This window comes from Coenobita brevimanus, chromosome 96, assembly GCF_032717465.1.
Source record: "Coenobita brevimanus isolate Jiangsu-jjx chromosome 96, ASM3271746v2, whole genome shotgun sequence".
In the NCBI taxonomy this organism is placed as follows: domain Eukaryota; kingdom Metazoa; phylum Arthropoda; class Malacostraca; order Decapoda; family Coenobitidae; genus Coenobita; species Coenobita brevimanus.
The window spans coordinates 11,535,811-11,560,693 of record NC_137049.1 but is presented as its reverse complement, the minus strand read 5'-3'; the positions used below and the strand labels follow the sequence as shown (position 1 = coordinate 11,560,693).

The 24,883-nt window shown below is 40.8% G+C and overlaps 1 protein-coding gene across 8 annotated transcripts in view; it reads left to right on the top strand.

Annotated features, from left to right (window-relative positions):
* The window catches only part of LOC145413381 (uncharacterized), a 1,646,837-nt gene that overhangs the window by 1,310,791 nt on the left and 311,163 nt on the right, over positions 1–24,883 (top strand). For 7 of the 8 annotated variants that reach the window (XM_080283066.1, XM_080283065.1, XM_080283063.1 and 4 more), the window contains 2 exons: positions 7,506–7,727; positions 8,253–8,333. In XM_080283066.1, the coding sequence (XP_080139192.1) occupies positions 7,506–7,727; positions 8,253–8,333 (303 nt within the window). The remainder of the gene's footprint in view (positions 1–7,505; positions 7,728–8,252; positions 8,334–24,883) is intronic. The other variant, XM_080283067.1, reaches the window with a different exon arrangement.

Here is a 24,883-nt window from a genome sequence, read left to right as displayed (position 1 = left end):
CATGATAATGCTATATAAGTGCATATCAGGGAAGGAGAAAACATACATAAATGATTACTTAACATATGGAGAAGCATCAGCAAGAGGACACTGCAAAAAACTGCACAAGAAGAGAGGGGATAAAGACGTAAGGAAATTCAGTTTCCCAAACAGAGCAATTGATCAATGGAATGCACTACCGAATGAAATAGTGTGTGCCAAAACAATTCATAAATTTAAGGATATGTACGATAAATATGGTTTAAGACACGGGACAGTACGAGCTTGACTCATTCCTGTAAAGATACAATTAGGTAAGAACACACACACACAATGAACTTACACTAACTGCATTACATCAGTCACAGTTTCATTATCTGTCAAAAATATTAAAACACGTTTGGTCGTACAGTATCAGTACTGGCCACACAAACGGAAATCATGACATGAAGAGCAATAAACATACATTAACAACAATAAATATTAATATTTCAGTCAATCACCTAACATCATAATGATTTTATTCATTCTAAAAGTAACGTGTCTATAAAGACTACATGATTTTATTCACTCTTTAGTACAAGAAATTTCCCTTGAATAAAATCATCTGGCAAGCAAGAATAAAATATCCTGTAGAAGAGAACAAGGGACTGATGAGATTTTGGGATGCAGCGTATCATTGTGCCTCAACACAGCTTTCTCCCTCTCCTCCCACTTTAAACACACACACACACACACACACACACACACACACACACACACACACACACACACACACACACACACACACACACACAGTCAGTCAGTCAACTAATAACTTAAGGATTTTATTCATCCTAAAAATAACGTGGCCAACAAATACAATTAGGTAAATATTCTCTCTCTCTCTCTCTCTCTCTCTCTCCCCCCTAGGTTAACATAAGGCACAATATTATTCTCTCTCTCTCTCTCTCTCTCTCTCTCTCTCTCTCTCTCTCTCTCTCTCTCTCTCTCTCTCTCTCTCTCTCTCTCTCTCTCTCTCTCTCTCTCTCTCTCTCTCTCTCTCTCTCTCTCTCTCTCTCTCAGTTGTAACGCTCTCGCCTGCCACCTTGTAGACTTGAAATCGCTACATTGTACATTACAAGCTATTCCCATATAAGGAAACTAACCTGCAAATAGCTGTATCTTGGAAACTACTTGCTGGATCATCTTCACTTCTTAAAGAAAGTGTACGAGTCCCGGTTTATGCCCCTATATGTGAAGTTGCCATACTTATTAGTGCATATCTATATAATCTTCACCACATGATGGGGATACCCCTTTTCTAAAAGCTTGTGTTTTATTGTGATCCTGAAATTACGACTGTGCACGTGGTGCCAATCCCAAGTGCTGTGTGTTTGCTTGTCCCACGGGCCCTGCTCTTGGCCCTAGAGTGCTTTGTGCCCTAGTGCTCACTACTGTACTGTACTGTGCTCAACGCTAGTTCTGCGTGATGGCTGCGTTTGTAACTTTTGTGGTGGTGCCCTGGTTGCTGCAGGTCCTGCTGGCCTTGCATATGGTCCTGGTTTCTGCCTTCTTGGCTCCTCCACCACCTGCTAAGAGGTGTTGTTTTCTCCATGTAGAAGATGGAGATAACCGAGGAGATGGAGCAAGGCTGAATCATTGCAAGCCTGATCAACCAGTACGAAATACTCCAGACCACATTGCAGGATCTACAGAAGAACAAGCGTTCCATCAGGATGTTCTTCGAGGTTGAACATAGCATGACTGTGTAATGGAATGAGTGCAAAATGATGGCCAAGCCATGCTTTGGTGAACTCGACCCGGCCTCCTGAAGTGGTTTTGACAACAGCGTGCAAGTGGCGTGATTGTACAAAACCTCCCGTTGAGCTGAAGGCTGCATCCACCAAGTTCACTGAGCAGCAAGGGATCACGGATTTCAAGGCATCTGAAGGTTGGCTGACTCGGTTCAAGTTTCGACATGGGCTGTCTAACAGGATTACCCATGATGAAGTGTTTAATGCAGACACCGACGGAATAAAAGAGTATCGCACCAAGCTTAAAAACCTGATTGACAAGGAAGGGTCATTTCTCTATTTGGTTTATAACGCTGATGAAACTGGTATTCTTCAGATCTATCCCAACTAATACCTTGGCTGACAAGAAGAAGCCATTACTTGGTCATAAGATGAGCAAACAGTTCATATCTGTTTTGTGTTGTGCCAGTGCAACAGATTCCCATCGTCTGAAACCTGTCGTAGTGGGGCCTGCAAAATGGCCTTGTTGATTTGAGAGGGCTAATGGATAGTCTCCCAGTGATTTATATCCATCTGCTGAAAACTTGGTTGACAGCCAGGATCCTCAAAGAGTGGCTCTGTAATCATCCCATGAAGGAGATTATCCATTATCAAAAGGAGAGTCTTGGCCTTGCCCACAACCGAGTGAAGGCTCTGCTGCTCCTTGACAATGTTCCTGTTCATCTTTCTGAAAAGGAATTGGTTGGAGATGGAGGTCGTATTAAGATCATGTTCTTGCTCCCTAATTCCTCAGTCCTACAACTGACGAACCAGGGTATTATTGCCCCCTGGGGAAAGGGGAATAGAATACTTCCCCAGTATGCCCTGCTTGTCATAAGAGGCGACTAAAAGGGACTCTTTTTATCTACATTCTTTTTGCTCTCTTTCTTTCCCTTGTACTTTGTCTGTCCAAACCCTCTGCATTTCTTCATTTAGTTAATTTCCTCTCTCCGCTGTCTGGTTCCTGCGAGCCACTGGCATTGGCTCCAGGGTAAAATATTTTTCTGCCTAAGATATCTTGATGTACTCTGGTTACGAAGCAATGGCCCTCAGTTCCGTGAAACCCTTAAGTGGGCGGGGGGTGCTAAGAATCCCACGGTGTAGAAATAAGTTTATACATCCAAAAAGAACCTTAAGAATAGGAAACTGGAATGTTCGAACTCTCAATCAGGCTGGTAAAATGGAAGAACTTATTTCAGTGTCCAAGGAATACAAGATGGATATTTGTGCTCTTACAGAAACGAGGTTGCTTGGAGTTGATAAAATGAATTTGGAATATGGTATTACTATGTTGGTTTCTGGTAGGAGTGATGGAAATCATTACCAAGGAGTAGGCTTACTGCTGAGTAGAGATGCTTGTAAGGCAGTATGTGAGTTTGAACCAATTAATGAGCGCTTGCTTTATGCTCGTTTAAAATCTGACCATGGTAATATCAGTATGGTTGTAGGGCACGCTCCGACAAATGAGGCTGCTGATGAAATGAAGGATGACTTATGAGAAGCTGCAGGATGTAGTGAACAGAGTGGCAAGACATGATGTGTTAGTTTGCATTGGTGATTTTAATGCGATTTTTGGCAGTAGTAGGGATGGCTTTGAAGATTGTATGGGTAAGGAGGGTGTTGGTATAAGAAACGAAAATGGGGTGCGATTTGGAAGCTTTTGTTTGGCAAATGACCTTATAATTGGTGGAACTATCTTTGAGCATAGAAAAATACATAAGACTACTTGGATTTCACCATGTAAATATTGTAAACAGATTGACCACATTGCAATTAGCAGAAGGGATAGGAGTTATTTGCAAGATGCTTGCGTAAGGAGGGGGGGCAGATATAGGTAGTGATCATCAACTTGTTGTGTCAAAGATTAAAATAAAACTTAAGAGAAACGTTAATGGTAATTGTACAGGAGGTAATAATTATGATTTTGATGAGCTGAGGAGTGATGAGAACACGAAAGAAAAGTTTCGGTGGGAATGTAGGAACAGATTTCTAGTCCTGCAGACTTTGATGGAATCTGAAGACAATGATATTAATCAAATGTGGAGAGAGGTAAAAGAGGTTTTGCATGAGAGTGCTAAGGTTACTATTAAGAAAAAGGGAAAAACGAGAAGGAAAAAGTGGATTTCAGATGAAACATGGAATGCAATTCAGAAAAGGAAAGAGGCCAAGTTAAGAAGTGAAGAACAACATGTTGATGGTCAGGTAGTTGAAGTACTTAGAGCAAAGTACTGGAGTTTACATTCTGAAGTAAAAAGACTCGTTAGACGTGATAAGAGGAGGCAATATGATGAAAAGGCAACAGAGACAGAAATTAAATTAAATAAAAATGACGGTCAGAGCACAAGAGCAGCGTATCAGGCCAATAAAGGAGTTAACTGAGACTGAAAAGAGAAGGAAGGAAATACCTGTACGAGATAGAAACGGCAATTTGATTACTAAAGATTTGGATATAAAAGAGAGGTGGAAAAAGCACTTTGAATCTGTTCTAAATAGACCAATCCCAGCTGAAGAGGACATTTTGCCAGCCGAGAGAAATTTGCAGATAGAAACAGGGGATATAACCTTGGAAGAGGTAGCAAAATCTATAAAGGAGTTAAAGAATTTTAAGGCCCCAGGAGAGGATGGAATATTTCCTAAAATGCTTAAGGTGGAAAATGTCGAGTTGATGAATGCACTTTTGAAACTTTTGATGTGGCTTGGGATAATGGTGGAATTCCAGATGAGTGGAAAAATGGAGTGATTATAAAAATACCCAAAAAGGGAGATTTAAGTGTGAGTGGCAATTGCAGGGGGATAACTTTGACACCTGTAGTTGCAATAGTCTTTTCCAAAATCTTGTTGAACAGAATAGAGCCAGTAATTGACAAATTTTTAAGAGAAGAACAAGCGGGATTTAGAAAGGGTCGAGATTGTAATGATCAGATTTTTATTGTAATGCATCTAATGCAAGAAGCTATTGAGATGAAAATGCCACTTAGTATGTGTTTTGTGGATTTTGAAAAGGCGTTTGATAGTGTTTCACATGGAGCTATGTTGAAAATTATGAGATTCTATGGTATACCAGAAAAGTTTGTAAATATTATTAGAAGCCTGCATGAAGGTACTTTTTGTAAGGTAATGGTGGGTGGTTCTTTGAGTGATCCATTTCAAGTTAGGTCAGGAGTGATTCAAGGAGGAGTTCTTTCGCCTTTGCTGTTTGTTTTGGTAATGGATTATGTTATGAGAAAGGTTGTAAAGGGAACATGTGCAGGAATTAACTGGAAAGAAAATAAAAAGCTGTTGGATTTGGACTATGCTGATGATATTGTACTGATTTGCGGAAGTATTTACGAGATGCAAAGGGTGCTTGATTGTCTGGTGGAGGAAGGAGAAAAAGTGGGATTGATAATATATTGTGGAAAGACTGAAATTATTAATATGAACGTGGAGAACCAAATCGATTGTGTATTTGGGAATAATGTGGTGAAGAATGTAGAAAATTTTAAATATCTGGGAACGATTGTATCATCTGATGGATCATTAAACATTGAAATTGAGGAAAGGATTAGACAGGTTTGGCGACCTGTTGGAATGTTGAAATCTGTTTGGAATAATAATATGCTTTCGGTACATACGAAAGTGAAAATTTACAAGTTCATGGTTAGACCAATTTTAAAATATGGGCATGAGCCATGGTACAGTACAATTGCAACAGATCATAAAGTATTAGGATTTGAGAATAATATACTGAGAAGGATTCTTGGCAAGACAGAGTTACAAATGAAAGAGTAAGGCATATTACGAGAGTGGAATCAGTTAATGAATATGTGAGACTGTCTCGCTGGAAGTGGCTGGGGCACATATACAGAAAAGAAGGCAGTTTAATACTGGATGTGCCAGAGTGGACTGCTAGAGGAAGAAGAGGTAGAGGTAGGCCGAGGGAAACCTGGTTGAGGACAATGAAAAAAGAAGCAGGAGAGGAGTGCTGGTGGGACCTGAAGGAGATGACAAGAGACAAATATTGGTGGAGAGAGTCCATCGAGGCCCTATGCATCCCGTGGGGTGCCACAGGAAATGACTGATTGATTGATTGAAGTGGCTGTACCAGAAGAGGTTTATGGAAGACGTGATGGTTGTGCATAAGGACGAGATGGAGGCACCCCAAGACGAGGACAGTAGTTGGGAGAGGACCCTAACCAACCTGAAGTGGTAGTCTCTCATGTCTGCAGTTTACAACTGGGTGCAGGCTTGAAGGGAACTCCCTGCATTCACACTTGAGCATGGTTGGAACAAGCTTTTAAAGGCTGAAGACACCATTGCTGACTTTACCGGCTTCAAAGCTCAGGACTTTGTCTGGCGTATAGAAGCAGCAGGAGAATAGTTGATTGAGGACACCATCCACGATAGGCTGGAAGTGAACGTGGGAATCCCCAGGCACCAGGTTATGTCCAAAATCGTGGAGTCTGTGACTGCAGGGGGTGCCAAGGGTGAAGAGGAGGAGGAGGATGACAATGAAGTGGCAGATTTCCCGAGGCTCGAGCAGGTCCGTGATGCAGTGGAACTCCTTCTTGACTACTGCAAGCATCCTAATTGGAGCCCATCTTTAGCAATGCCATGGCCACATACCTGTGACAGGACTGTGAGAATGCAGTAAAGCTACAAATGAGAATGATCACCAGGCAGTCCTCCATCACGTCCTTTTTCTGTCTGGTGACGCCTACCACTCCATTGCCACAGCCTTTGACCTCCTCACATCATCTTCTGTTGCCTTCGACCGCAGCCCTCTAATTCTTCACGTTGGCCTTTTTTTTTTTTTTTTTTCCCCGGCTGGGCACCACCATGACCACCGCTTCACCTCAGCCAGGCATCTCATTCATTTCACCACCATGAGCCCCATCAACAGTGGTGTTCCTACCTGAGGTCTTTCCTCAGTCAGAGCCCCTTTGGAGCTTCATTTGACACTCTTCTACTCCGTCTCTGCTATCTACTCCAGCACCCTTGGTGGAGATTGAGCCTAAGTGATGGAGCTGGATTAATCTTTGTGAGAGCAATTCGCCATTAGACCATACAGATTTAAGTGCACTGTACTGTACTGCACGGTGTACATCTCTACCCTCCATCGATGCCAACACTTGGTGAGTACATACAGTAGTACACTATGTACTGTATCAGTACTGTATTGTATTTATGCTTAAGTTTCATCAGTTACTCACAGGAAAGTTTTTAGGATAGAGGGACGAGATGGATAGTAACTTAATATCCGTCTCGATGCCGAATGTTGAGCCAATGGGGGGGGGGGGTATTGTGCAGCATCTAGTGTAGAGTTTGGCTCAATTACACCGAATAATTGGGAGGCCACTGTATTGCCAGAAGGTTAATACAGTTAACTCTCATTTATCCATCATCGCAATATCCTGTGCTGTTGGCTCAGCACTATTCTTTATTGCACTATCCAGCGAAATTATGCAGTGTTCTGTGCCGAAGTGGGACGTAACCGCCAGTTCTATGCAATATCCAGTGTCGAGGTATATCAATCGGCTTGTGTCAGCTGACCCTGTATTATTGTATTACTGTATTGTATCATTACATTATTGTATTTTATGCTTAATTTTCTTCATTTACTCATGGGAAATTTTTTTAGGATAGAGGTTTGGATGGATATTAATGCAATATCCAGCATTTCACATTCAGCACAGGCCTTGACTGAATTACGCTGGGCAATTGAGAGCTTACTGTGTAGTTCTTACTGCTGTATTTCTTATTGCATTCCAGAGAGTTCCTGAAGCCAGGGGCACCATGTGAGATTAATATTGATGGGAAGACAATGGAATCAACACAGCTGCTGATGAAGACACCTAATCGCTTTACTTATGATCTGGCATCGGAGCATGTTTACATCTTGCTATTGAAGAAGGACTGCTACCCACGCTTTCTCCGCTCTGAGCAGTACAAAACTCTGCTAGCCAATGCGCTTCAACCAATGCAGAAGAAGAGGTGAGGTTAGGCTAAAGAATTAGTTATCACCTTAGATTTCTTTGCTTGTGGCTCTCATTACTGGCTATAACATCAGAGGAAATGACAGTTTGATTTAGGTACAGTATAATCATACTTGCAATTTCTTCATGGTAAAGTCTGTATTATCTGCCTAATTTTGGCATCTCTGCCAGTTATTTTACTTAAAAGTTCAATATTTTGACCAAGTTTGTCCATATTTAGTCACTTACAATGATATCCTGTGGAAGCATTGCACAATGATTGCATTTGGTATTAGGTATGTCGTAGAATGTTCAGTGTCTTTATACAATGTGTTTGTACATTTTTTTGAAACAGCATCAGTGTACGAAATGCTTTGCTTAGTATGGCTCTCAGACTGCATTAGAATGCACTGTAGTGCGTAGTGTACAGTATTTTGTTCTCTGCTAATTTGCTGTTTTAATGTTATTTCTCTCACCATTATGGCTGCATCTTTGCTGTGCTTGCCCGCCTCTGGTCGTGACCGCACTTCATCCATGCTGTCAGGCCCAACTCTGTGCTGGTCCGCCTCATGGGCCCCTCATTGTTGATGGCCCCGGGCCCTGATGGCCGCGGAGGGCTGCAGATGTACGTGTGTTTCCCCAGCCTTGCAAGAAATTGTCCTGCACATTTTTTAGTACCTGCCTTTAGCCTGTGTGCCCTTCTTTGCTTGCCCTCGCCCTTCTGACCGTGTCCATTAAGTTCTATTTGTGTTTGTGTTATGATGTTTTATGCTACCTATGCAGTCGTGGAGCTCCAGTCCCATTTATTATTCTTCAAGCATACTCTAATACTCCATATCAGTTTGGATTAAGATTTCACAATTTTACCTCTTTCTCATTGTTATGATATCCCACCACATACCCAGCATCCTTTATTTCCTGAATTCCACCAGCAAAAATGAATCCCATCAGTACTGTAGATATGTTCCATTTTACTTTTTTTTTAGTAGTGGTTATTAGTCATCCCTGCCTAATTGTGCCCGTGGACTATTGCACTCATATGCCACCAAATGCTGGCATTACTTTAGTTCATTCATAGTATTGGTACCATAGTTGTACCCAAAAGCTCATGTGAACATTAACCCAGTAGACTGCAGACTGAAATTGCCCCTTTTCTGCAATTTACTATCCTCTTTCCAAGGGATCGGTAATGATTTGATTGGCATTTGTAGTAGTGAGCAGTTAGCCTTGTAATTATATAGATGACATTTTGTGAAGGTGCCCCACTCCTGCAACAGTTCATTAGTTCCACTCCTTAACCACCTCACTCCATTGCTGTACTGTATACAAGTATAATTCTTATAGTATAATTTCTGCCTACAGATTGTTTTATTTTCAGTTCAAAGGAGATGTCGAATAGGGGAGGAATTCATGAGTCTAGTGTCTCCCACTTCAAAAATGCTTTCCTAAGCTCTGTAAAATCTTCAGGTGGCAACAAAAGATAATATTTGATGGTATCCGAAAGTTCCCAAAATTTGAATAAAAAAGAAAAAAGAAACTTATGTCGTCATAATCACCACCGTCCCCTTGAAAGTAGTCTCCTTGGGCATGCAGACATCGATACCAGCTCTTTTCCCACGACTGGAATGCGTTCTGGAAGTCCTTGACCATCAGCTTGTTCAGGACCTTATGCAATTGCTCCTGGATCTCCTGTGTGGTGTCAGATCTTAGTCCTTTCAGCTGGATTTTCATTTTCGGAAAGAGGAAGAAAATCACAGAGGGCCAAATCTGGCAAATATGGGGGATGGGGGACAGCTGGCATGTTTTCTTATGCCAAAAACTGCTGAACGACATGGGCTGTTTGTGCGGGAGCATTTTCGCGGTGTAACACCCATTTGTTTGTGCGCCACTTGTCTGGACGTTTTCGTCTCATGTCCTCCTGGAACTGTCTTAAAACATCACTGTTGAACTTTGCGTTGACAGTCTGTCCTTGAGGAACAAATTCCTTATGAACAATGCCCTCCACGTCAAAGAAAGTGATGAAACCTGACTTCACATTGCTCTTGACCTGACATGCCTACTTGTCTAGGTGAAGCTGGGCTCTTCCACCATGATGATTGTTGTTTGGTTTCCAGGCTTTACCCGTAAACCTAACATTCATCACCAGTAATGACACTTGAGAGGAAGGTAAGCTCACTTCTGGTAATTTCCTTGAGATCTGTGCAGACCTCCAAACATGCTGCTTTTGGTCATCAGCCACGAGCCCCAGGACAAACTTGACGACGATTCATCTCACGTCACGGTAGCCAGACAAAATGCATTGGCAAGTTTCATATGACAGGCTGACAGAGTCACAAACATTGTGGATTGTCCTCCTGCGATCTTCTAGGAACTTTGGCCACATTGTCAGGGGCTGAACTGGTGGAATGGCAACCAGAATGTGCATCATCATCTGTTGACGTTTGTACTTTTTTAAAATGCTTTAACCAGTGGTAGGTTTCAGTAACCCCTAAAGCCTTGTCATCAAATACTTGTTTTAACATTTTATGAGTCTCTGCTGCATTCTTCCCAATGTTTCACACAAAACTTGATGCGTTGCTCTTTCACATTCTCCATTTTTTTGATCACAAAATTCTCAAAGTAACTCAGTGATAAAAAAAAATAACCCACATGCAGCGAATGCATCCATCCTGCACAACGCCACTTGACTTACTAATATACAAAGAGGGAATGCAGTGCCACCTAGCATTCACACACCATAAAACATGAAGTTTCCGCGGTGCTTTCAAATTTCAGGAACTTTTAGGTAGCACCTCGTATATATAGCTGGATTGAAAGGATGAAGGACACTCAGTTACAATCATGTACAGTATTATATTATCTTTATCTGTGATTATGGGTGTAGATAAACATCAGAATGAGAGCACGCCTTTATCTCTTGTTGTGTTATCTCTCTCTCCCAGTGATGTCATGAGCAATTTATTTTTTTAGTAGCAGTAGTGGCACTTGTAGTACTGTTGAATCTACCAGGTTTTGAAGTAAGGGAAGTTTGGAATTCTAGATAGTCACTTTGTAGCTTCATTAAATATCCCATCCTTAACTTATGTGTGTTCTCTATTATTTTCAAATGGCCTTCACAGAGATGCAAAGTTAGAGGGAGCTCAAAAAAGGAAGATTCCAGTTTGCTAGTGTGGCCTGCAGTGGGACTTGACACGTCTGTAAAACTGTCTGTAGATCTGTAACACTCCACGTGGTGCTCTTCAAGGCTGTATCAGTCAGACCTGGATCTTCAGAGAAACATAACATCATGCATGTACAGTACCACAGGTTGAGACGCTGTCCTGGGTGGCCTCACGGGGGTCACGGGGTGTCTTGCTGTGTGAAATGATTTTAGCTACTTTGCATCCGTTTACAATACTGTACAGTAGTTTACACTTGGATATTTAAGATGAAAGTGACCAACCTCACTCATCTCCAAGTGGTATAACATGAGCAATAAACCCCAACAACCCCTTGAATATAAACCTACACAGGCTCAATCCGACTGAAGAGCCTTAATTAACCACTAAACCATCAGGCGCCATATTCTGATTATACGATTATCACTCACCATAGTAAATGGTTTCCTGGTGTACAGAAAACTGTTTGGCATGTCATTCAGTGTGAAGTTACCCATAGGCAGATGGACGAGGAAGGAATGAAGGAAAAATATATATATATATATATATATATATATATATATATATACTTGTATTTGATAATAGATAGATAGATAGGTAGATAGATGTATATATATATATATATATATATATATATATATATATATATATATATATATATATATATATATATATATATATATATATATATATATTGAGACAGGCTTGTTCTGAGGGAACCGGAACTTATACAGGAAAAGCAATACCAGTGTTGCAACGAACAGCATATTTATTATGTCCAGACGTTTCGACATATTCATCTATGTCATCTTCAGTGGATCTAAAAAGATGAAAAAAAGACCTGTAAGGTATTTAAAATCCAAAAAAAACTAAATGAGCATGAACTCATCGTACCTACGTTTTCTCTTTTATGTAGGTACGATGAGCTCATGCTCATTTAGTTCTTTTAGGATTTTAAATACCTTACAGGTCTTTTTTTTCATCTTTTTAGATCCACTGAAGATGACATAGATGAATATGTCGAAACGTCTGGACATAATAAATATGCTGTTCGTTGCAACACTGGTATTGCTTTTCCTGTATATATATATATATATATATATATATATATATATATATATATATATATATATATATATATATATATAATATATCATATTCAAGTGTATACATATATATATATATATATATATATATATATATATATATATATATATATATATACATTTGTATCATCTCTCATCTCATCAGCCGTTTGAATGTCCACTGCAGGACCAGCCTATCCCTACCGAAGTCGGGACGATACAGCCAATGTATCTCTACCAAGTGGCTTAGGCTGTCCGGTAGAGATTGTATGTAGGGTGAGAAGTGCTTGTAAGTTTAATTGTAGTGTTGTAGTGGCTTTGGATGTGTGTAGTCTGTGAACCAAGTGTAATTGGCCTGCGCAAGCCGACTGGGTGCAAGCATGCTTTACAGTATGCGACACTTGTTCAACCACAGCACCCCTGATCTCCGCCATGCAGTACGTGGCCAGAAGACCGCTCCCAAAGTTTATTACCCTGGCGGGACGTGAACCCTCGTTCTTCAGTGTACAGAAACGCACACTTTACCACTGTACCACAGAGGCTCCATTTATATATATATATATACAATAATCCCTCATTTATTCGGACATATTAGAGCCAAGGGCATGTCCGGGTATTGACAATATCTAGATAACGAACACTATTGTCCTTCCATATCCAGACCCTACTTATGCTTAATTTGGCAGTGTTTTCTGGTCATTCAGGCATTTTTAGAAATCAAAACACAGAAAGGAATATCCAAAGTAATGCTGAACACCAAGGAAATCATGCAGAGAAACCACTGAAAACCAAAAAACACCCTACCTACTGTAAACACTACTGTACGTACAGTACCCCTCCTTATTTTGGCAAGAGGACCGAAGATATTCAATGTGGTGCCTCCAAGTCAGGTGGGAGCTGACTAGGCTTAGGCCAAAGAACATATGCTGAGATTGAAGATGCAGCAGAGTGCTGCCCAACTGAATCTCTGGGAGAGCCGGGATTCTCCACAGGGAGAAGTACATCAGGGCATCTTTCTGGGCACATATCGTTAGCGCCCACTGGGAGGCCCAGGCAGCAAAAGGATCCACTGCCTGTTAGAGGGCAGGCTCAAGCTTTTCTGCATTGCAGAGAAGGGAGACATCATCTGCATATATAAGGAGGGATACCCCTGGGAAGCAGGGTGCATCCGAGAGCAGCACACCGAAAAGGAGTGGGCTAAGAACAGATCCCTGAGGGAGCCCTCATCATATGGTGGAGCAGAAAGATGTGGTGCCACCCAGGGAGACCAAGAAACCACGATCACCCAAAAAGCTCTGTAGCCTACCCACACGAGGACAGCCCCTCACACCCATGCGGCGGAGCTTGTACAAGATCCCAACATCAGGTGCCATGCTTCCTTTCAGCTGTAATATTGTCAACAAAGCTAGAATACCGTCTTGCTTATCAGACTTTTTCATGCATTCTTTGAAGTGCAAAATTTCAAATGTCAGGCCAAGGATTGGGTGTAGTCTCTTGCATTGGTTACAGTGTTTTCCTATGAGGAATCCTTGAAGAGAGCCGGGTGCCAGTACATCAGACTGAGTAAGCATCTGTGGGTCGCCTGATTCATCAGTGCGGTTTCTAATGACTTGGAAGAAAGCCATTTGTATGTGGAAAGGCCCAAGACTTTTTAAAACGTTGGTGATTCTGTTGCTTGTATTTGTATTGCAGGTCTGGCTACAGCCAAGTCATGTGTCACCACTCCATAATCTTGGTTGTTTTCCTTTGCACATTTCTGTGTGATGACCAGTGTTTGCTGAATGACGTCATCGCTGGTGATAGGCTGGTTGATGTTCTTTATATAAAGAAAGTTCTGGACTGGTAAGGGATATTCAGGAGCTAATCTGGTGTTAAATCCCACCCACATTGGCGTGTCTTTGATCTTCAAGGCATGGCACATCATCTAAGTAAGGTCCTTATCTGTAGCCAGCTTGGAATCATTTGGGCGACTTGCAAGGTCTGTGGTGACATATGAGATCATCGCCTTTTGTGGCTCATATGGTTCAAGGGGGTCTTGCACTACTTGCAGCTTTCGTTTTGTTACATTATTCATGGAATTTTCTGCATTTACCAGAGTTCTGGTATCACTAGCAACAGCATGTGGTATCTTGCTCTGAAACAGAATAACCATGGTGTCGTGTAAGGTATCAGCACCAGACAGTGTCCCAGTAAACTTGTCGGAGTTGTCAAACACCACCCCCACAAGAACTCCTGCAACAGCACCCTCAGTGAAAGCTAACTTGCTAGCTTGAATTGCTTTCCCAAGAGCTGTTTCAAGCTCTTCAACTGCAGGGTAATTTATGATGTGACAAAACCTATTCAGCATTCTCAAGAGTTTCCTTGATTCACAGCCATCCCAAGAGTGATATGTTTCCCAGGCTTCACTTGCCATTTTTCACAATGAACAGTGTATCCTGGCTGGAGGAAGTAGCATGACATTCTACCCTGGGATTGCATTCCATAAGATTTGCACTCCCTTACAGAACCTTGTAGAATGTGAGTAGATCAGGGACAGGAGCGTCTCCAGCCTTCAAGTCATCTTGAGTCGGATTATCTGGTAGAGGCGTCTTTTGTACAGCTTTAACTAATTCTCGCAAAAAGAATGCAGCCTTGCAAACAGCTGCTTCTAAAAATTAAATATAATCAAAAGCTGAGCAGATAATTTCCTCGGCAAAACCTTTCAGGAATAGCTCCCTTTTTGGTTGACTGTCCATATTGCATCTCAGTTTAATTCTCAAACCTTCTCAAGATATTCTTTCGAAAGGTTTGAGCAGATTCAAATGGTCCTCATCTGCATCGTCACACATTCTTTATAGCGGGTGCAAATGGATAGCAGATACTCTGGACTGCAGATTTTAATAAAGGAATCTTCAGTATACTGATTAATACCAAGGAGAGATTGCTTGTCACTGAAAGAACGTTTCTTGGCAGATTCAGATGATGATAATGTCTGAACTGGTGCTGCATTAACTTACTGACGTCTGCAGCCATGATGATACTTTACTTCCTTGGCTACAAAGTCAACGTCTGTGATCATCCTTGTGAGTCCCTAATCATTCATTCCTGGCAATAGCAGCTGCATTGATTGTGGACTGTGCTGTCTTGGTCTCATCTCACCAGTGACTCCTCAGAACGACCTTTCTTATGATGAGCCTTGTTGCAGAAGATACATTTGTTTGGGAAAATACCAGATAGGGATGAACTAAGAAATGGCTCCATTTTAGAATGTAGTTCTCTTGACTTCACATCATTATTGGTCTCAGCCCGATCATCATCTGCGTCTAAAGGAACTGCCGTGAAGTTCTTGTAGCAATGCACATGGTATCCATGGCAGGAATCAATGTGAAATGGCAGTGACTGAACAACTTCAGTGTACTTTGATGTTTGGAAATTGCTTTCGAGTTTCTTCTTGGAGGCAGTTTCCTTGACTGTGGTCCATTTTGAAGGAAAAAACATTGGCTCCTGATTGCTTGCTAGATGTCTGCCCAGTACGCAGGATACATGATTTTGCCTCAGAAGAGTCATGGCTAGATGGAGCAGATGATGTTCATTACACGAACTTCTATAGGTCCTGAAAAAGGGGGGCGGGAATCAATATTAGGGGTTGTTGTAGAGCAATGAAATTCTGTTGATATTACATTCAGTATAATGAAAATGTATGTAAATGCATGATGAAACATCGTGCTCCTAAATATGTTTCCCACCACAAAACTCATTCTTAAGTTACATTTTCTCACTCAGTGCCATTTTGTCTGTCATGTAGCACAGGCTTGATATGTGCCATTTTCGGTGTGAAGAAGCCAGTTTGGTTGCACATTTGGGTGGCGCCGCCTACCACACCCTGCACTGGCGGAGCTTAAGAATCAGGTTTCTGTGATCTCCCCACCAGAACCTACGTCACTGACATATAGAAATTTAAGCCTCTTTCGGTCTAAAGAAGTCATCTAGCTCCTGCACTAATTTCATCATTTCCTCTGCCTCCCTTACTGACTTGAACTGAATTTTGACTGGCCTTGCCCCACCATTATGATACTGTCCTAACCTCCACACTTACTCAATCTCTTCCTCCCATCCATTACTTTCTGTATCTTACTTAGTAATGAATTTACTCGCTTTCTCTTCCTCTGCCTCTTTTCTCCCATCTTTCGTCTTTTTTATCTCGAAGCACCATCATGCATTTTTTCTGATCTGCTGTCTCTCTCACTGTGTTCTCCTTTCTTATAATGACAAATACTCTGGCTTCAGATTTCATTATCTTCCTTTTCTTCTCTCTCATTGTTCCTCCATTATTTCATGTAATGCAGTTTCTCAATATGCAATAGTCTTGATTGTACGTAATTCATGGAACTTTCAAAACTTCGATTAATCAATTTTTACGTATAAAAGAATATAATAATATACTTGTACAGTACTGTACATACCTGTATTTACGAAAATACACCCCCATCATCATAGAAGTTGTACAGTCGTGGCCATAAATAATCACCTATCCTCCTGTACCCGGTGCCTCAAACTGGCTCCTTTATGCGCGGCAAGTCACACTGGATTAAGAGGGGTTGAGAGGGAGGGGCCAGAGAGAGAAGGGAAGGTGGGTGGGGAGACGAGCGCTGGTGCTGGGGTGGAGTGAGGGAGGGGAGGGAGGGAGGTAGGAGAGGGAGAATGAAATGCAAAGTTGTGGCCATATAATTTGTCTTTTTTCTTTCATTCAGGGCATAATGTAAAGGAGTTACTATTCTTATTTTTTTTGCAAGGAAGAAGGAACCAAAGACCAGAAGCCTGCAAACCGTTCCTTCTAAGGAAAAAAAAAAACAATACAAAGGAGAGCCAAATTCAAGATCGGTAGATAAAGCTGCATTACACCTTGTATAGCGGCGTCAGATAACAAGCTTTTGATAGGTGATGATATCAAGGACTGGCTCGTGAGAGAAATATACTGACGTGACAGATCAAACATTAGTGCAGAGCTAGATAATTGTGTTTATCAGTGTATTTTGACTTCAGACGCGGACTGGAATCTGGATGGCTTTGACTTCCGTAATGTTTGTGTAAGAAACGTCCTCTACCCTTACATGTAATTAATTTTTGGAAATTATTATATGCAACATTTGACATGGCTACGTCCACAGTAAATATGATCACCCTTGCGGTATACATTCTGTCTACACAGTCACCATCATGTCAGTTCAATAAATAATTTAATGACATCTCTATATGAAAAGGCTATTTAAAATAACTGTGCAGAAAAGGTAAATAAATTTGATGTCTATGCTCATGGGTCGATATGATAACGGCATCTCTCATAAGCTTTTAGAGGGAAAATGAAACAAAATCCTACCCAGACTCCCAAAATATATCTATGTCAGTGTTTACCGACAATGGTCAAGGCAAAGCAACCAGGAACGCCTTAGTAAGTCCAGTTGGCTCAAGGATTCTGTGGGTAAGATTGATAGTTGCACTAGAAATGTGGGCGATTGTGTGTGTGTATACGCCAACATAAGATCGTGCAAGCAGAGTGCAAGAAGAGTTCTGGACAAAAGTGGAGGCATGCATGGAAAGGTTTGAAAAGAATGAGAGAGTGTTTTTGATTGCAGATATGAATGGAAAAGTAGGGAATGTGAAGGTTGATTGAATAGTTGGTGAGTGGGGTGTGCCTGCTAAAGTGGATGAGAATGTCAGTGCCCAAGTGGACATTTATGCCGGGAGGGGGTTAGTGATAGCTAATACCCTCTTCAGACACAAAATGATCCACAGGTATACGTGGCGAGTGATGAGAAGGGTGGGTGGTGAACTGAATGAATGGAAGGCAATGACTGATTATGTGTGTGTGTGTGAATGATAAAATGGGGTGTATGATGGATGCAAGAGCATATAAAGGTTGGGGGAGTGGACTTTCTGACCATCACTTGGCGGTGGTGAGACTCAAGGTTCAGAAATGGAGGAATAGGAGAAGGGAAGGACAAGAGGAAGTAGTTCATAAAAGGAGGGTAGAAAGGTTACAAGAGGATGAAAGAAGGCAGAATATAAGAGAGAAGTGGAGGATTGTGTAAATATGATTTGGAACAGATGGGGGACGTGGAAGTTGTGTGCAAGATATTCACAAGAAATCTGTGCAACATGTGAAGTGGTGTGTGGAGTAAAGAGAAGACGAAAGGGGGTGCAAGGAACAGCATAGTGGAATTAAGAGGTGAGACAGGCTGTAGTACAAGAGAAGAAAGCGTATAGTGAGTATATGAGAAACAGGGGTGTGGAGGATGTTGAGAGACGGAAGAGAGAGTTATATGTTGAGAGAAGGAGAGTAGTAAAAATATTAGTAAAAGAGAGTAAGAAGATTGTGACTGAGGAATTTGGAAGGAATTTGAGTGTAAAGTGGGAGGAATGTAAGAAAATGTTCTGGAAAGAGATGAAGAGAGTTAGACAAACTGTTAAAGAAGTTAGTCGAGGAGTGAAAGAAATGGTAGATTGCTGGTGGAGAGGGGAGTAAAAATGAGCGTATGGAGAGAGCACTTTAAGGAATTGTTGAACATAGAGAATGATAATAATGCAAATATAACTGGGGAATGGCTGGGAGATGGAGGTATGTGAGAAGAGAGGAAGAAATCAGTAGGATAGAAGTTGTGGAAGCAATGAAGACAGTCAAAATGGGGAAAGCCCCAGGAATCGATGAGTGTGTTGTGAGATACAGAAGCATGGGGGAGAGACAGTAGTAGAATGGATGTGGAAGACGTGGAGATTGGTCTGGGAGGTAGGTAAAGTCCCAGAGGATTGGAAGTCAGGTACCATAACTTTCCTGTACAAAGAAAAAGGAGAAATAGAAGTGTGTGGTAATCATTGAGGCATTTGTCTTCTTAGTGAAATAGGAAAAGTATATGGTAGGGTACCTTTTTACAGAGTTAGAGAAATAACAGAGGAATTATTTGGAGAAGAACAGAGAGGTTTTAGGGTGAGAAGAGGTTGCGTAGACCAGATATTCATTCTTAGTTGTTTAGTGGAAAAGTTTCTAGAGAAGAGAAAGAAGTTGTATGCAGCCTTCATGGATTTCGAGAAAACATATGACAGGGTGGATAGACAAGGATTATGGAAAGTGTTAAGAATATATGGAGTAAATAGGAAGTTGTTGATTGCCATGAAGAGTATATATGAGGGTGCTAAGGCTGCAGTGCTTGTGGATAGTGAACTGAGTGAATTTTTCTGTTTGAAGGTTGGATTGAAACAGGGATGTGTCGTTACTCCATGATTGTTCAGTCTGTATATGGATGGAGTTATGAAAGAGATACAAGGTAGGGCAGTGGATGTTTGAGCGACTCTAATGAGAGAGGACAGTGTGTGGAAACTCCTTGTACTGTTGTTTGAAGATGATACTGTGTTGTTAAGTGAAGGCGAAGAGGAGCTGCAAGGCTTGGTGAATGAGTTTGGGAGAGTGTGTAAGAAACGGAATCTAAAGGTGAATGTAGGGAAGAGCAAAGTTAAGGTATTTGAGAGAAGTGAAGTCACTGAATGTACAGTGAGGCTGGATGAGGAGGAAATGGAAAATGTGAGTGCGTTTAAGTACTTCGGTAGCGTGATGAGTGAGGACAGAAATTTACATGGTGAAGTGCTCGAAAGGTACAACAAGAAAGAAAGGTTGCTAGTTCTTTGAAAGCAGTGATAATAAACAGGAAAATGAGCATGGAAGTGAAAAAGTTACTGCATGACAGTATTGAGATATCAACTCTAACGTATGGAAATTAAGCTTGGACCTTGTCGGAGGAACACAAGCCAAGAGTCAGAACAATGGAAATGAGTTAATTGAGAGGAGCATGTGGAGTCACATGGAGAGACAGCCTGGCAAATAAGAATGTGAAGAAGCATTGTGGTGTGGATGTGGATGAGATAGGAAGCGTTAGGAGAAACACCTTGAGGTAGTTTGGCCATGTGGAGAAGATGGAGAGCGAGAGTCTGACGAGGAGAGTGTATGTGAGTGAGGTTGAGGGGGGGGGAGGGGGAGGAGGAGGCCAAGGATGAGATGGAGGGATGGAGTGTAGAGGTATTTGGGAGAGAGGGGTGTGAGCTGGGAGCAGAGCATTGAAATGGCTGGGGACAGGGCGACATGGGGGAGATTTTTTTGTGGCCACCCATTACGGGATGCAGGCGTCTGGCGATAGACGGATAGATAGGAGTAAAAAATACAAAAAAAAAAAAAAAAAAAGGCTTTATGGCATTCTATTGATATCTTTGCAGAAAACAGAAATTTATATTTTCTTAAAACACTGCAGTGAAGAAACTTCTTTCAGTTCAGTTAGCAGTAAATTCCAAAGCTGACAACTTTTATAATAGAATGAAAGCTGTGCTTGTCTCGAGATCGCTCGGGGTATTTGTAGCAAACTTTGATTTCTTAATAGATAATGATTATATACTCCTCTTTGAAATGAAATTTCAAAAAATATTAAGCCGTTCCTAATTTTATAAATAAATAAAACGAAACAATAGTTGACAGTCATTATACTAAAGAATTTTTAGTTCTCTAAACAAAGGTTGGGTATGTGAAACTTTGTTGTTATAAGTCATGATTCGTACAAGTTTCTTTTGCACTTGTTCAATAGGATGAAGAACGCCTTTGTAAGCAGAAGACCACAAAATATTTCCAATACAGTAGGTGAGTAAAAATAAGGCTTAAATATAGAAGACGTAGTGTGTTGGGTAAGGGTACCACATAACATGTAAAGAATCCTAAGGCGAGCTAATTTGCTTCTTAAGCAGTTTACATGCGATTCCCAAACTAGTTTGTGGTCAATTATCAATCCTAAAAATTTAAAGTTATATACTCGCTCAATTTCAGAATTATTTATTATCAGCAGTTGCCCATCACAGTTAAAAGTCTTCCTTTTAAAAAACATATATCTCATTTTATCAGTTAATTTATTTTATATAAACCATGTACTGAGTCTAAAAAACTCATATTTACCACAGTTTTGATATTATCAAAAGCAGAAAAATAAAAAGTGTTTTCAGAATATAATAGCACTTGTCCCCTACCAACAGCATTGAAAACACCGTTCATATAAAGTTAAAAGAGCAGAGGACCCGTAATTGACCCTTGAGGTACGCCTGTGCTTCTGACATGAAAACTGTATTTACACTCTTTAAATGACACATACTGTAAAAGATTGGAAAGATAACTGCATAGCCAGCTGTATTCAGTATTCCCAATACCATATCTTCTCAACTTACTTTTCAAAATGTTATGGTCCACACAATCAAATGCTCGATTTAAATCCAAAAACACCGCTAAAGTTACCTTGGTCAAAATTATGTAGTATATCTGAATAAAGCTCAACTACACACATCTCTGTATTAGTGCTGGACCTAAAGCCGTACTGATTATTATGCAAAAGGTCAGTTGAAAAAAATATATATATATCAAACGTGAAAATACAAGCTTTTCAATAATCTTACTGATTGCAGTTAGCACCGAAACTGGTCTATAGTTCGCCAACATTTGTGTGTCTTTACTCTTATGCAGTGCGGTTATCGTTGCTATCTTGTGGATATTTGGGAAAATACCCTGTGAAAGTGATAAACTGCTGACATGGCACAGAACATCTTTAACACATCAATATTCTTTTGTAGTGCTACCATAGGCAAACCATCAAAACCTGGGCCTGCATCTTTTAAACTGTTTACATTTTTTTTTTTTTTTCCCAGGAGTAGAAAAATCAAAAGTTAAAGTAGTATTTAATTCATTTAGCAAAAATTGTTCAAAAGCAGTATCTGGCATTTTCGGAAGTTCAGCAGGCAAGGAAGAGAAATATTCATTAAAAACATTCGCCACGACTGATGGTTCGGTAGTTTGCCTGTTACCAACCATATAAGTTTCACTGGAATTAGCCATGTTTTTGTTCATTAATGTATTCAAGATATTCCAAGTTTCCTTTCCGTCACCAGCTGCATATGTAAGTTTTATAATATTCCCTTTCTGCATTTTTTATTACTTTAACGTATTTCTGTTTCTTCTGTATTCTTCTCCATAAGTGATGGGCTCTTTCAAGTATTTCTTGTACGAGTAAAATATTCTTCTTCGTTTTATCGAATTTCTAATGACATCTGTGATCCAAGGTTTGTTTAAATACTTGCTTTTAACTTTTCTTTCCATTACTGGATAACACTTATCGTATATTTACAGTATATCATTCAGTTTTTCAAAGGAATCACTACAAGATCCTTCTATCACTGATTCCAATTTGTTTCGCTCAGCAAGCGACAGAAATTTACATTATTTTCACTACCTTTAAGCCTATACTTTGTCGTGATAGATCGGTCATTACACTTGTTTTTGTATTTTCATGGGCATAGTAACGGGGAAGTGATCGGTGACATTAGTCATGAGGATATTTGCATTATTGACTTTGTCTTGTGCGGTACACCAAATATTATCTATAACAGTGGCAGCACAGCCACACATTCTAGTTGGTTTGGTGATGAGGGGGTAAAACCAAGCATTTAGAACAGACTAAAATAATCACTTACAAACTGTCCTGTATATCATCTAAGGATGTCAACATTAAAATCCCCCATAATGATTCGTGGAATCCTATAAGACTGTGGTTTACAACCCGTGGAGCGCGCCCCCCTGCGGGGGCACGAAGGGCTGCCAGGGGGAGCGGGGGCGCGAACGCTTGATAAAGAGGGTAATTATATTTGAAAACTATGAATTATGATGGAATTCATTAATTTCTAAATATGGAGAAAATATTTCAGAAATGAATAAGAAATAGCTATCTGAATATATAAACAGTTTCAGTGGTTAAGAATCAATGATATTTATTGACATGTGCCAACTATGTCAGTAAAATGCATTATTTGAGTAAGGGGGGTGCAGGGAACGTGACATTCAGTGAGAGGGGGGCCAGAATTAGAAAAGGTTGGAAACTATTGCTTTAAGATTTTGCTTTCTCCAAAATATCTTCAAAATAATTTAAAAACAGGTTAAAATCTAAACCCCATCTACAGTATAAACCATACCAAAAATCATCTACATTCAGCTTCTATAAAGACGGTTTGTAAATTTCCAGCTTAAAACATAAATCATATCTCACATGAGCGAAATAGATGTTCCTCAAAAATAAGCAAACACCGCCCTCATCACCCCTGCAGTTGTTAGTAAACAACGTGTAGTTGTCCAGCTGAACAGCTGTTCAATATCGTCAATAAGATACATCTCGCACAAACCAATCACATCGTAGAAGCTGGCGTCTTGCAGCAACTCCACCTGGAACCTTGTGAAATGTGCATGACATTACCTGATATTGAATGGTATGACATAAAAAAAAGTGGATGTATCAGATGCCACATTGCCATCGACATGCTGACTTTTAGGAGTAGTGCTAGGTATTCCCATATCCACAGGACCAACACTGTTTACATCTATGTCTTTGTATAATAAATTATCATATTCAATACTCGATAAGACTTCCTGCCTATAACCGGTATTGAATAATATAATCAAATGATGCTACCTTCATACACTTACAATCAGGTTTAGAGAGACCTCTTATAGTGAAAGGATAAATCTATCTGTCTATCTATATATCAAAAGCCAGATGCCTTAATCTCGTAAGGGGTGACCACAAACAAATCGCCTCCATGTTACCCTGTCCACTGCCATTTCGCTGCCCTTCCCCCAACTTACACCCCCCTCTCTCATATATCTCTCCACTTCATCCCTCTATGTCATCCTCGGTCTTTCTCCCTCCTCCCCCCTCCGCCTTACTAACATACATTCTCCTCAGTCTCTCACGCTCCACCCACTCCATGTGGCCAAACCACCTCAATGTGTCATATTTCTCCAAACGCTTTCTATCACATCCACACCACAACGCTCCTTCACTCCCTCATTTTTCAGTCTGTCTCACCATGTAACTCCACATCTCAGATAATTTCCTCCATTTTCGCTCTTGATTTGTGTCATTCCAACCAGGACCAAGCTTCGCTTCCATACGTTGGAGATGATATTACAGTGCTAACATGCGACGACTTTTTAAATTCCATGCTTACTTTCAACATTTCCTATCAATGCTTTCAAAGAACCAGCAACCTTTCTTCCCTGTTGTGCCCTTTCAAGCACTTCATCCTCTCAACTTCCATTTTTACTCATCACACTAACCAAGTACTTAAACTCACATTTTCCTTTTCCTCACCATCCAACTGTGATAGCTGAAATGAAATTTTACAAATTAATAAAACTAGTCTTGGCCGGGATTCGAACTCAGGCCCCCGCACTCCAAATGCGCGCACATTACCACTTAGCCAAACAGAGGATCCCCACTTTGCCTTCGGGCAATGTGATCATTTATAGGCCCCATTACATCTCTCTTTTCTTCCCTTGGTGATTAATTTGGTGAGTTTCAAACACACATGGTACCGTAGCAACGGAGGCCACCATCGGGGACACTGCAGACCACACTGAACAGCTCATCCCAGAGACATAAGGACAAGGACGCTCCCAGCAAACTAAGGAACATCATATTGCCAACAAAGCCTCGCCCCACATCCCACACTGCTGCAACCAATGTAATAACTGATATGAAACTTAACAAATTTATCACATTGGGTGGCCGGGATTTGAACTCAGACCCCCACACTGCAAACGCACACACGTTACCACTGAGTCAAACAGAGGATCCCCACATTGCCTATGGGCACTGCGGGCATTTATAGACCCCAGTACACATCACTGTGCATTCAGTGACTTCATTTCTCTCGAAGACCACAACTTTACACTTCCCTACATTCACCTGTAGATTCTGTTTCTTACTCTCGAAAACTCGTTCACCAACCTCGCAGTTCTCCTTTTTCTTCACTTAACAATAGTGTATCGTCTGTAAACAACAGAACAGAAACTTGCCGGAAGCTGCCTTCTCTCATTAGGGCCACTC